At 41.1% G+C, this 12,783-nt stretch overlaps 1 protein-coding gene across 1 annotated transcript; it reads left to right on the top strand.

The window, feature by feature from the left end:
- The first annotated feature begins 9,934 nt into the window (after positions 1-9,934).
- On the top strand, positions 9,935-10,885 carry LOC129669272 (olfactory receptor 2AG2-like). The gene has a single exon (XM_055597435.1). The coding sequence runs from the start codon at positions 9,935-9,937 to the stop codon at positions 10,883-10,885; it is 951 nt and encodes a 316-aa protein (XP_055453410.1).
- The last annotated feature ends 1,898 nt before the right edge of the window (positions 10,886-12,783 follow it).

The following is a 12,783-nucleotide window of genomic DNA, read 5'->3' as shown; positions in this document are numbered from 1 at the left end:
ATCTATCTATCTATCTATCTATCTATCTATCTATCTATCTATCTATCTATCTATCTATCATCACAAGAAGATTTACAGTGTAAACTAAGCTGGGCTCATGAGGCTCATAGAGAATGAATCACCAACAAAAGAACATGCATGGACAGACCTAGAACCCCTACAAGTATGTAGCAGATGTGCAGTTTGCTTCATGTAGGTCCCCTAACAATTTGAGTCGGGGAAGACTCTGACTCTGAGCCTGCCTATAAATCCTCTTCCCAAAGCAGAGCTAGTCTGACTTCATTGGGAGAGGAATGCTTAGTCCTACAACTTGATGTGCCAGGTGGGTTGGTACCCATGGAGGGGCTTCAAGGGAATGCATGAAGAGGTGTGAGAATGGGACTGGGAAAAGAGGAGAGAAGGGCTGTGATCAGGCTATAAAATGAACAAATAAATAAATTGATGAAAAAATGTAAAGTTTTAATGTTATGCAACCTGTTTGGGAAAATTAGAAATGCAAGTTAGGACTGCATTGAATCTGTAGATTGCCTTTGGTAAGATGACCATTTTTATTATGTTTTTTTAAAAAAATTTATTAATTACACTTTATTCACTTTGTATCCCCCCTGTAGCTTCCTCCCTCCTCACCTCCCAATTCCTCCCTTCCTTCCCCTTCTCCACGCATACCCTTCCCCAAGTCCAATGATAGGGGAGGACTTCTTTTCCTTCCTTCTGATCCTAGTCTATTAGGTCTCATCAGGAGTGGCTGCATTGTCTTCCTCTGTGGCCTGGTAAGGCTGCTCCCCCTTCAGGGGGAGCCTATCAAAGAGCAGGCCAATCAGTTTATGTCAGAGACAGTCCCTGTTCCTATTATTATGGAACCTACTTGGACACTGAATTGCCATGGGCTATATCTGTGCAGGGGTTCTAGGTTATCTCCATGCATGGTACTTGGTTGGAGTATGAGGTTCTGGAAAGACCCATATGCTCAGATTTTTTGGTTCTGTTGCACTCCTTCTGGAGCTCCTTTCATCTCCAGATCTTACTATTTCCCACTTCTTTCATAAGATTCCCTGAATTCTGCCCAAAGGTTGACCATAAGTCTCAGCATCTGCTTTGATAGTCTGCAGGGCAGAGCCTTTCAGAGGCCCTCTGTGGCAGGCTGCTGACTTGTTTCCTGTTTTCTTCTTCTTCTGATGGCCATCCATTTTGCCTTTCTGGATAGGGAGTTAGCATTTAAGCCAGAGTCCTCCCTCTTGATTAGTTTCTTTAGGTGTACAGATTTTAGTAGGTTTATCCTATATTATTTGTCTGTATGAGTGAGTATATGCAGTGTGTGTCTTTCTGCTTCTGGGATATCTCACTCAGGATGATCTTTTCCAGTTCCCACCATTTAGCTGCAAATTTCGTGATTTCCTTGTTTTTTGTTGATGAGTAATATTCCATTGTGTAGATGTACCACAATTTCTGTATCCATTCCTCAGTTGAGGGGCATCTGGGTTATTTCCAGCTTCTGGCTACTACAAATAAAGCTGCTACAAACGTGGTTGAGCAAATGTCCTTATGGTGTACTTGAGCCTCTTTTGGATATATGCCTAGGAGTGGTATAGCTGGATCTTGAGGAAGCGCTATTCCTAGTTGTCTGAGAAAGCGCCAGATTGATTTCCAGAGTGGTTGTACAAGCTTACATTCACACAAGCAGTGGAGGAGGGTTCCCCTTTCTCCACAACCTCTCCAGCATCTGTTGTAACTTGAGTTGTTGATCTTAGCCATTCTGATGGGTGTAAGGTGAAATCTCAGGGTCGTTTTGATTTACATTTCCCTGATGGCTAATGACACTGAACATTTCTTTAAGTGTTTCTCTACCATTTGATATTCCTCTACAGAGAGTTCTCTGTATAGCTCTGTTCCCCATTTTTTAAATTGGATTACTTGATTTGTTGCTTTTTAACTTCTTTAGTTCTTTATATATACTGGATATTAGCCCTATGTCAGATATAGGGTTGGTGAATATCCTTTCCCAATTTTTAGGTAGTCATCTTGTTCTGATGACAGTGTCCTTGCTTTACAGAAGCTTTTCAGTTTCATGAGGTCCCATTTATTGATTGTTGCTCTTAGAGCCTGTGCTGTTGGTGTTCTGTTCAGGAAGTTGTCTCCTGTGCCAATGAGTTCCAGGCTCTTTCCCACTTTTTCTTCTAACAGGTTTAGTGTGTCTGGTTTTATATTGAGGTCTTTGATCCACTTGGACTTTAGTTTTATGCAGGGTGATAAGTATGGATCTATTTGCATTTTTCTACATGTAGACATCCAGTTAGACCAGCACCATTTGTTGAAGATGCTATCTTTTTTCCATTGTATGGTTCTGGCATCTTTGTCAAAGATCAAATGTCCATAAGTGTGTGGGTTTATTTCAGAGTCTTCTATTCGTTTCCATTCATCACCATTCTGTTTCTATGCCAATACCATGAAGTTTTCAGTATTGTTGCTTTATAGTACAGCTTGGGATCAGGGATGGAGATACCTTCAGAAGATCTTTTATTATAGAGGATTGTAAAGCAATTCTGAGTTACTCCTGATTCCATATGAAGTTGAAAAGTTTTCTTTCAAGGTCTGTAAAGAATTGTGTTGGTATTTTGATGGGAATTGCATTGAATCTGTAGATTGCTTTTGGTATATGGCCATTTTTACTATGTTAATCCTGTCAAGCCATGAGCATGGGAGATCTTTCCATGTTCTGATATCTTCTTCTAATTCTTTCGTCAGAGACCGTGAATTTTTTTCATACAAGTCTTTGACTTTCTTGGTTACGGTCACAATAAGGTACTTTATGTCCTTTGTTACTGATATCTTCTTCTACTTCTTTCCTCAGAGACCGTGAATTTTTTTCATACAAGTCTTTGACTCTCTTGGTTTCAGTCACAATAAGGTACTTTATGTCCTTTGTTACTATTGTGAAGGGTGCTGTTTCTCTTAATTTCTTTCTCAGACCATTTTTTCTTTTCTATACGGGCAAGCTACTAATTTTTTGAGTTAATTTTGTATCCAGCCACTTTGCTGAAGGTGTTTATCTGCTATATGAGCTCTCTGCTAGAATTTTTGGGTCACTCAGCTATACTATCATATCATCTGCAAATAGTGATACTTTGACTTCTTCCTTTCTAATTTGTATCCCCTTTATCTCCTTTAATTTTCTTATTGCTTTAGCAAATACTTCAAAAACAATGTTGAAGAGGTATGGAGAGAGTGGGCAGCCTTGCCTTGTCCCTGATTTCAGTGGGATTGATTTAAGTTTCTCTCCGTTTAGTTTGATGTTGGCTATAAGCTTGCTGTATGTTGTCTTTCCTATGTTCAGGTATGTGCCTTGTATCTCTGATCTCTCCAATACTTTAAACATAAATGGATGTTGGATTTTGTCAAATGCTTTTTCAGTATCTATGGAGATGATCATGTGTTTTTTCTTTCAGTTTGTTTATATGGTGGATCACATTGATAGATTTCCGCATATTGAACCACCCCTGCATACCTGGGATGAAGCCTACTTGGTCATAGTGGATGATATCTTTGATGTGTTCTTGGATTCAGTTTGCAAGTATTTTGTTGGGTATTTTTGCATTTTGATGTTCATAAGAGAGATTGGCTTGAAATTCTCTTTCTTTGTTGGGTCTTTGTGAGGTTTAGGTACCAAGGTGACTGTGGCTTCATAGAATGATTGTTACTTGCTTTAAAAACCTCGTTTATAGAATAAATATAATTTGAAGATCACTGAGAATAAAGGTTAATCAAACTTCCTGGGAAAGCTGCTATGAGAGGGTTTGGAATTTCTCTGTAGTACAAGATATAGTCTTATGTTTATTGAAAATAGAATATAAAATTGGTAGTGTTCCTTCTGTTTCTATTTTGTGAAAGAGTATTGGTGTTAGCTCTTCTTTGAAGGTCTGGTAGAATTCTGTGCTGAAAGCATCTGTCCCTGGCCTTTTTTGCATAGGAGACTTTTAATGACCACTTCTATTTCCTTAGAGGATATAGGACTATTTAATTGGTTTCCTGGTCTTGATTCAGCCTTGGCATATAGAATCGGTCAAGAAAATTGTCCATTTTATTTAGATTTTCAAATTTTGTGGCATATAGACTTTGGAAGTAAGACCTAATAATTGTTTGGATTTCCTCAGTGTCTGTGGTTATGTCCCCCTTTTAGTTTCAGATTTTGTTGATTTGGATAGTTTCTCTCTGCCTTTTAGTTAGTTTGGCTAAGGGTTTGTCTATCTTGTTGATTTTCTCAAAGAACCAGCTCTTGGTTTCATTGATTCTTTGAATTATTGTTTGGATTTCTTCAGTGTCTGTGGTTATGTGCATCTTTTCATTTCTGATTTTGCTGATTTGGATAATTCCTCTCTTTCTTTTAGTTAGTTTGGCTAAGCGTTTATCGAACTTGTTGATTTTCTCAAAGAACCAGCTCTTGGTTTCATTGATTCTTTGAATTGTTTTATTTGTTTCTAATTGATTGATTTCAACCCTGAGTTTGATTATTTCCAGCTGTCTACTCCTCTTTGGTAGGTATGTCTGTTTTGTTTGTTTTTCCCCTAGGGCTTTTATGTGAGCCATTAATTTGCTTGTATGAGATGTCTCAAACTCTTTCTGGAGGCACATAGTGCTATGAACTTTCCTCTTAGCACTGCTTTCATTGTGTCCCATAAATTTGGGTATGTTGTGTCTTCATTTTCATTGAATTCTAGGAAGACTTTAATTTCTTTCTTTATTTCTTCCCTGACCCAGTTGTCATTTAGTAGCAAGTTGTTCAGTTTCCATGTGTGTGGGGGCCTTCTGTTATTTCTGTTGTTGAGATCCAGCTTTAGTCCATGGTTGTCAGATAGGATACATGGGATTATTTCAATCTTCTTGTATATGTTGAGTCTTTCTTTTTGACCAACTATATGGTCTATTTTGGAGAAGGTTCCATGAGGTGCTGAGAAGAAGATAAATTCTTTTGTGTTTGGGTGTAAGATTCTGTAAATGTCTGTTAGGTCCATTTGATTCATGACCTCTGTTAGAGATATTGTTTCTTTGTTTAATTTCTGTTTTGTTGACCTGTCCTTTCTTGAGAGTGGGGTGTTGAAGTCTCCCACTATTAGTGTGTGGGGATCTATGTGTGGTTTAAGTTTTATGAATGTTTCTTTCACAAATGTGGGTGCCCTTGTATTTGGGGCATAGATGTTCAGGATTGTGATGTCTTCTTGGTGGAATTTTCCCTTGATGAGTATGAAGTGTCCTTCCCCATCTCTTTTGATTCATTTTGGTTGAAAGTCTATTTTATCAGATATTAGAATGGCTACTCCTGCTTGCTTCTTGGGTCCATTTGCTTGGAAAGTCGTCTTCCAGCCTTTTACTCTCAGGTGTCTATCTTTGTGACTTAGGTGTGTTTCTTGTGTGCAATAGATTCTCCATTCTGTTAGTCTGTGTATTTTTATTATAGAGTTGAGTCTATTGATGTTAAGGGAGATTAATGACCAACTGTTAGATGCTTTGATTTTGCTGTTGGCTATGGTAGTGTGTTTGTGTGCTTGGCTACTTTTAGTTTTGTTGTAGGGAGGTTATTTGTTTCCTGTGTTTTCCTGAATGTAGTTAGTTTTCCTGGGTTCTATTTTTCCTTCTAGTATCTTCTGTAATGCTGAATTTGTGGGTAGGTATTGTTTGAATTTGTTTTTGTCATTGAATATCTTGCTTTCTCCATCTATGATGACTGAGAGTTTTGCTGGATATATTAGCCTGGGCTGACATCTGTGTTCTCTTAGGGTCTGCATTATATCAGTCCAGGCCCTTCTGGCTTTCATAGTTTCTGTTGAGAAGTCAGGTGTGATTCTGATGGGTTTGCCATTATATGTTACTTGGCCTTATTCCCTTGCAGCTTTTAGTATTTTTTCTTTGTTCTATATATTTACTGTTTTGATTATTATGCGGCAGGAGGATTTTCCTTTTTGCTCTAATTTATTAGGTGTTCTGCAGGCCTCTTGTATTCTTATATGCCTCTCCTTTAAGCTAGAAAATTTTTTTCTATGATTTTGTTGAAGATATTTTCTGGGCCTTAGAGCAGGGAATCTTCTTTTTCCTCTATTCCTATTATTCTTAGGTTTTTGTCTTTTCATATTGTCTTGGATTTCTTGGACGGTCTGTGTCAGGAATTTTTTGGATTTAACATTTTCTTTGATGGATACATTGATTTTTTTCCATTGTATCTTCTACACCTGAGATTCTTCCATCTCTTGTAGTCTGTTGGTTATGCTTACCTCTCTAGTTCCTGTTTTCTTCCCTAAATTCTTCCTTTCCATCCTCCGTTTGTGTTTTCTTTAATTTTTCCAATTCTATCTTCAGATCTTGAGTTTTTATTTATTTCCTTCACCTGTGTGATTGTATTTTCCTGTTTTTCTTTTAGTTCCTTCAACTGTTTGTTTGAACATTCCTCTGTTTCTTTTATTTCTTTCAGCGATTCAATTATTTCTGAAGGCCACAAACTGGTTGCATCTTCCTGTATTTCTTCACAGATGGCCATAATCTGTTTGATTTTATCTTCCTCCAATTCTTTACATATTTTATTTGCGTTATCTATTATCCTCTTTATCAGCATAGATGTAAGATCATCGTCTTGAATTTCAATTATGCTCTGCTGTCCAGGGCTGCTTGCCCTGGATGACTGGGTTCTGGAGATGCCATATTCCTCTGTCTTTTGTTGGTTGAGCTTTTATGCTAACCTCTACCCATTGGGTTAACTTAGGTGTTGGCTCTTAGTTTCTGGTGCTTCCTGGAATGCTGGGGTAGGAAGAACCCTCTTGGCAAGAAGATGATTTTTCCTGAAGGAGGTCTCGTCCGCTTTTTGGGTATGGTCACTGTATGGCCAGTGTTTCTCAGGATTTGCCACTGCTCACCTCAGGCGTATAGACCTGAGTAGTAGCTGTGGTCTTTGTTAGTCAGGGGGGCTCTCCTCTTACCCATAGAAGTCCTGGAGACAGCTGCCCCGCTGCTGGGTTTCTTGTTCTGAATTTACTGCGCTGCTGCTGTTGTGACACTGTTTTTCAGGTACAGCCCTCTTGAAAAACCTGCTGATTCCCTAGCTGTGGCTTTTCTCCCAACAGGGAAACTCAATCTCTGGTACCCTGTGGCCCACAGTTCTGTCTGGGAAGGTGAGTCGAGCATACAGCAAGTCTCTAGGTCAGAGGTTGAGTGCTCAGCTCTGGGCCTGAAGGACCTGCTCTGGGCTGGAGTCTGTGCGCCCCCATCTGGAATGGTGGCTGGGGGCATGGCTCTGGTCCGGAGGATGTGTGTCCCGGTGTGGGATGGCAGCTGGGGGTGCTGCTCTGGTCTGTAGGCTGTGCACTCCAATCTGGGCTGGCAGCTGTTTGCCCAGCTCTGGGCCAGAGGCTGTGTGCTCCTCTCTGGGCCGGCAGCTGAGGGCTCCGTTCTGATGCGGAGGCTGGGCGCCTCACTCTGGGCCGGAGGCTGTATGTCCTGGTCTGGGATGGCGGCTGGTGGCGTAGAGGGAGGCTGTGTGCTCAGATCTGGGCAGGTGGCTGTATGCCTGCCGGTCCCCAGGACCTTTCCCAGGGATGACTGGGTGACCTGAAGTCAGTCCCAATTGATTTACACACCTTAGGATTTCCTCTCACCTGGCAATCACAACGCTGGTGTTTTAGGTCCCAGAGTTAAGTCTCCTGGTCACTGTGCTGACACTGCTATCCTGCTCTTCAGACACAGTGGCCTCCCGGTGCTGCCATCTTGGATCCCCTCCCATTTTTACTATGTTAATCTTCCCAATCCATGAGTGTGGGAGATCTTTCCATCTTCTGGTATCTTCTTCAATGTCTTCCTTTCGAGAATTGAAGTTCTTGTCATACAGGTCTTTGACTTCCTTGGTCAGAGTTACACCAAAGCTATTGTGAAGGGTATGGCTGTCTTAATTTCTTTCTCAGCCTGTTTGTCATTTGTATACAGAAGGGCTGCTGATTTTTTTAAATTAATCTTATATCCAGTCACTTTGCTGAAGGAGTTTATCAGCTGCAGAAATTCTCTGGTGGAATTTTTGATGCTCCACCATACAACAAGGACATTTGCTCAACCATGTTCATAACAGCTTTATTCATAATATCCAGGAGCTGGAAACAGCCTAGATGTCCCTCATCCAAAGAGTGGATAAAGAAACTTTGGCACATTTATGCAATGGAATACTACTCAACCATTAAAAACAAGGAAATCATGAAATTTGCAGTTAAATGGATGGAACTAGAAAAGATCATCTTGAGTGAGGTAACACAGACCCAGAAAGACACACAGGGTGTATACTCACTTATAAGCCAATTTTAGTCATGTGGAAGAGGGTAGACAAACTAATGCATGGGCCACAAGATGATAAGCCTGAGGGGCATCTTAGGCTTCATGTGGGCCCACTAGTTAGGGGAGTGGGGGATATCTCTGACACAGATATCTTGTCTGCTTTTTGGCCACTTCCCCCTGATGTGACTTCCCTACCAGGGGAGGAAGATGAACTCAGTCCTCATATGAATGAGGGTGTCTGCGGGGGGGGGGGGGTGAGCTCCACTATTCTGAGAAATAGGGGAGAGAGGATGTGGAAGGGAGTGTGGGACTGGGAGGAGAGGATGGCGAGGCCCATGATTGAGATATAACTTGAATTAATTTTAAAAGAAAAAGAAATAGTTAGTAGTTTGTCACCTATAAATAATCCCACTTGTAGTCTTGTTAGATCCTAGTTTAGTTAAGTACAGAAATAAGCTTTATTTAGTCTCTTGTATATGTTTTCAAAGTTAAGCAGACAGTAAATAGCTAGAAACAAGCAATGTTTGCTTAGGCCAGAAATAAGTTTTATACCCAAGAGCCAAAGCAATGGATGAAATGTAGAAAGCTGCACGCCAGGAGACATGCCTGAGAGGGTTCATTAAAATCTAGTTTCCAGTAGCATTTTCATGGAATATGTCACCTGGGAGGGTGACACTCTCAACCTCCCTCAGGACAAAGCTGGAGCTTCACTACGGCCCCGGAGACAGTGCGGTCAGGCAACATTGGTCTTCTCTAACAGCCCTGCCCATACTTCTTTCCCCTAAGGTGCTTATCTTAGATCACGGAAGCCTGGCAGGGGATGAGACGTGAAAACCTGAGTTCATAGACTCAAAAATTTACCCAGACTGCAGGACTCATCAAGCCTCTCCTACATAGAGGCTGGATAGGAGACATGATGGAAGATTTATATTCTTGCCTTCAAAGGATCTAATGCTGAACTCTCAGATGGTCATCTGTACCAGTCTTCCTGCAGGGAAGACTATCAATGCCAGCAGCTAGAGGAGTCTGGGCCTTGATGTTCGGGATAGCAACCAATCTGCACCCCACTCTCAGAAGAACCTCATTTCCTCGGTATTTTATATAGATTCATCCACCACAGGATCCTAAGGTTCTTGGTGTGGTCTGGAATCTGTGCCTTTTGATTTTGGAGGTAAGTAAGAGTTCTTTCTCTGATATAGGCAAATATATGTGGAGGCTTTGTATATCTTTGAAAGTTTCTAAACAGATGGATTTCAAATCAGTTTCCAGTGTCTTTGTTTAACATGCAGAGAGAAATTTTCTTCTTTATAAAAATTATTTTGAGAATTTTACAGATATTATATTCATACCCTCTCCAAACCTCCATGTCGTCCACAATCTTTCAAGTTCAAAGATGGTTTAATGTGTTTTATTCTTTACAATGCCTTACACAAAGAAAATTAATTCTTTATTGTAACAATGACTGACATTGTAACAATGGCTTTGTTTATAGTTGATGGTTTATCATAATTCAGAAAATAAAAAATACATTGAATAATATTCCTGTTGGCCATCCTACAGAGACCTGCAATAATTCCTTATAATGGCTTTCACTGAGAATCCATTTATTTCTAGGCAACTAAAGAGATCACTCAGAATGGAGCTCTGGAACTCCACCTTGGAAAGCGGCTTCATCTTGGTGGGGATTCTGGATGGCAGTGGCTCTCCGGAACTGCTCTGTGCCACAATCGCTGCCCTGTACACACTGGCACTGACCAGCAATGGACTGCTGCTCCTGGTCATCACAGTGGATGCCCGACTCCATGTGCCCATGTACCTCCTACTTCGACAGCTGTCTCTCATCGACCTCCTCTTCACATCGGTTGTCACTCCCAAGGCCGTCGTGGATTTTCTGTTGGGAGACAACACCATCTCCTTTGGGGGCTGTGCCCTTCAGATGGCTCTAGCACTGATGCTAGGTAGTGCAGAGGACCTCCTTCTGGCCTTCATGGCCTACGACAGGTATGTGGCCATTTGCCATCCTCTGAACTACATGATCTTCATGAGTCCTAGGGTCTGCTGGCTCATAGTAGCTACAACATGGATCCTGGCATCTCTGACTGCACTAGGTCATACTGCGCACACGATGCACTTCCCTTTCTGCATGTCCCGGGAAATCAGACACCTGCTCTGTGAGATCCTGCCTTTGCTGAAGCTATCCTGCTTAGACACCTCCCAGTATGAGCTCATGGTTTATGTGACAGGGGTGACCTTCCTCTTACTCCCTCTGTCTGCCATTGTTACCTCCTACACACTCATTCTGTTCACTGTGCTGCACATGCCCTCAAATGAAGGGAAAAAGAAAGCGCTTGTCACCTGTCTTTCCCACCTGACAGTGGTTGTCATGTTCTATGGAGCCGCCACTTTCATGTATGTCCTGCCCAGTTCTTTGCACAGCACCAAACAAGACAACATCATCTCTGTGTTTTACACAATTGTCACCCCATCTCTTAACCCCCTCATCTACAGCCTGAGGAATAAGGAGGTTATTGGAGCTTTGAGAAGGGTCCTGGGCAGATATATCCTGCCAGAACATCCCCCTCTCTAAAGAAGATTCACTTTTGTTATTTCTTGTCCAACCTAATTTTCATATTCACCAATTCTTTAACATTGTAAGTGTCTGAGATAATACATACAACTTTAAAGTTTTTCCTTTACTTTCTACTGTGTAGTTAGTGTGTATAGAGGCCTTAATAGGTTCATTTTGTTGTTGGGAAGTATCTGGATAAATTAGGTGTGGTTTGAGATTCACTTTCTAGTTCAATCCCAGGAAGTAGGGAGACAAACTGAGCAGTTCTCAGTAGCCTCTGAGCACAGTGCTCACTCTGATCTGTTTTCTTAGGTGTTAATAGCAAGAAATATGGACAGAAAATATTTTTGGTCTCTTCAGAAGAAAATAGTTTATGTAGAAAATAAAAGGTGTGTGATTCCATTTTCATACCTGATCTGGGAAATGCTCACGTTGATGGTACAAATGGTACAAACTGAAATTAATATAGCACAAAGGATTAAAAATGGAACCTATGATTTCTCATTGAAATGTTTAAGCAAGTCATTTTTAAATGAGGCATAAAATTACAGGTGAAAAAATAAGTGAATAAAACATAATTGAAAGTATTTGTGTTTTGAAAGGCTAGACATACAGTAATATTGAAATATATTATGTATATTGTTCAAAGTTTTGAAAAATAGGGTAGCCTTACAAGACCATTCATGGAGATAACCTAGAACCCCTGCACAGATATAGCCCATGGCATCTTGGTCTCCAAGTGGGTGTCCTAGTAAGGGGAACAGTGACTGTCTCTGACATGAACTCAGTGGCTGGCATTGTCTTCCTCTGTAGCCTGGTAAGGCTGATCCCCAATCAGGGGGAGGTGATCAAAGAGCCAGCCATCTGAGCTGATGTCAGAGACAGCCCCTGTTCCCCTTACTATGGTACCCACTTGGACACTGAGCAGCCATGGGCTACATCTGTGGCAAGGGTTCTAGGTTATCTCCATGCATGGTCCTTGTTTGGAGTATCAGTCTCAGAAAAGACCCCTGTGCCCAGATTTTTGGGGCCTGTTGATCTCCTTGTGGAGCTCCTGTCCCCTCCAGGTCTTTCTAGCCTCCCCTTCTTACATAAGATTCCCTGCACTCTGCCCAAAGTTTGGCTATGAGCCTCAGCATCTGGTTTGATACACTGCGGGGTAGAGTCTTTCAGAGCCCTCTGTGGTAGGCTTCTGTCCTCTTCCCTGTTTTCTCCCTCTTCCAATGTCCATCCCATTTGCCTTTGTGAATGAGGATTGAGCATCTTACCCAGGGTTCTCCTTCTTGCTTCTGTAGGTGTACAGATTTTAGTATGTTTACCCTACAGTATATGTCTAATATCTACTTTAAGTGAGTATATACCATGTGTGTCTCTCTGCTTCTGGGATACCTCACTTAGGATGATCTTTTCCAGTTCCTACCATTTGCCTGCAAATGTCATGATTTCATTGTTTTTAACTGCTGAGTAGTATTCCATTGTGTAAATGTACCACAATTTTTGTCTGTATCCATTCCTCAATTGAGGGACATCTAGGTTGTTCCCAGCTTCTAGCTATAAAAAATACAGCTGCTATGAACATGGTTAAGCAAATATTCTTGTGTACTTGAGCATCTTTTGGATATATGCCTAGGAGTGGTATAGCTGGATCTTGAGGAAGCACTATTCCTAATTGTGCTAATTATGTCTGAGAAAGCACCAGATTGATTTCCAATGTGGCTGTACATGCTTACATTCCCACCACCAATGGAAGAGTATTTCCCTCTCTCCACTTCCTCTCCAGCATGTGTTGTCACTTGAGTTTTTGATCTTAGCCATTCTGATGGGTGTGAGATGAAATATCAGGGTTGTTTTGTTTTGCATTTCGGTGATAACTAAGGATGTTGAACATTTCTTTAAGTGTTTCCCTACTATTCGAT

The sequence above is a fragment of the Psammomys obesus genome, unplaced genomic scaffold, assembly GCF_907164565.1.
Source record: "Psammomys obesus unplaced genomic scaffold, mPsaObe1.curated_primary_1811, whole genome shotgun sequence".
Lineage (NCBI taxonomy): Eukaryota > Metazoa > Chordata > Mammalia > Rodentia > Muridae > Psammomys > Psammomys obesus.
This window is presented reverse-complemented; position numbering and strand designations above follow the sequence as displayed.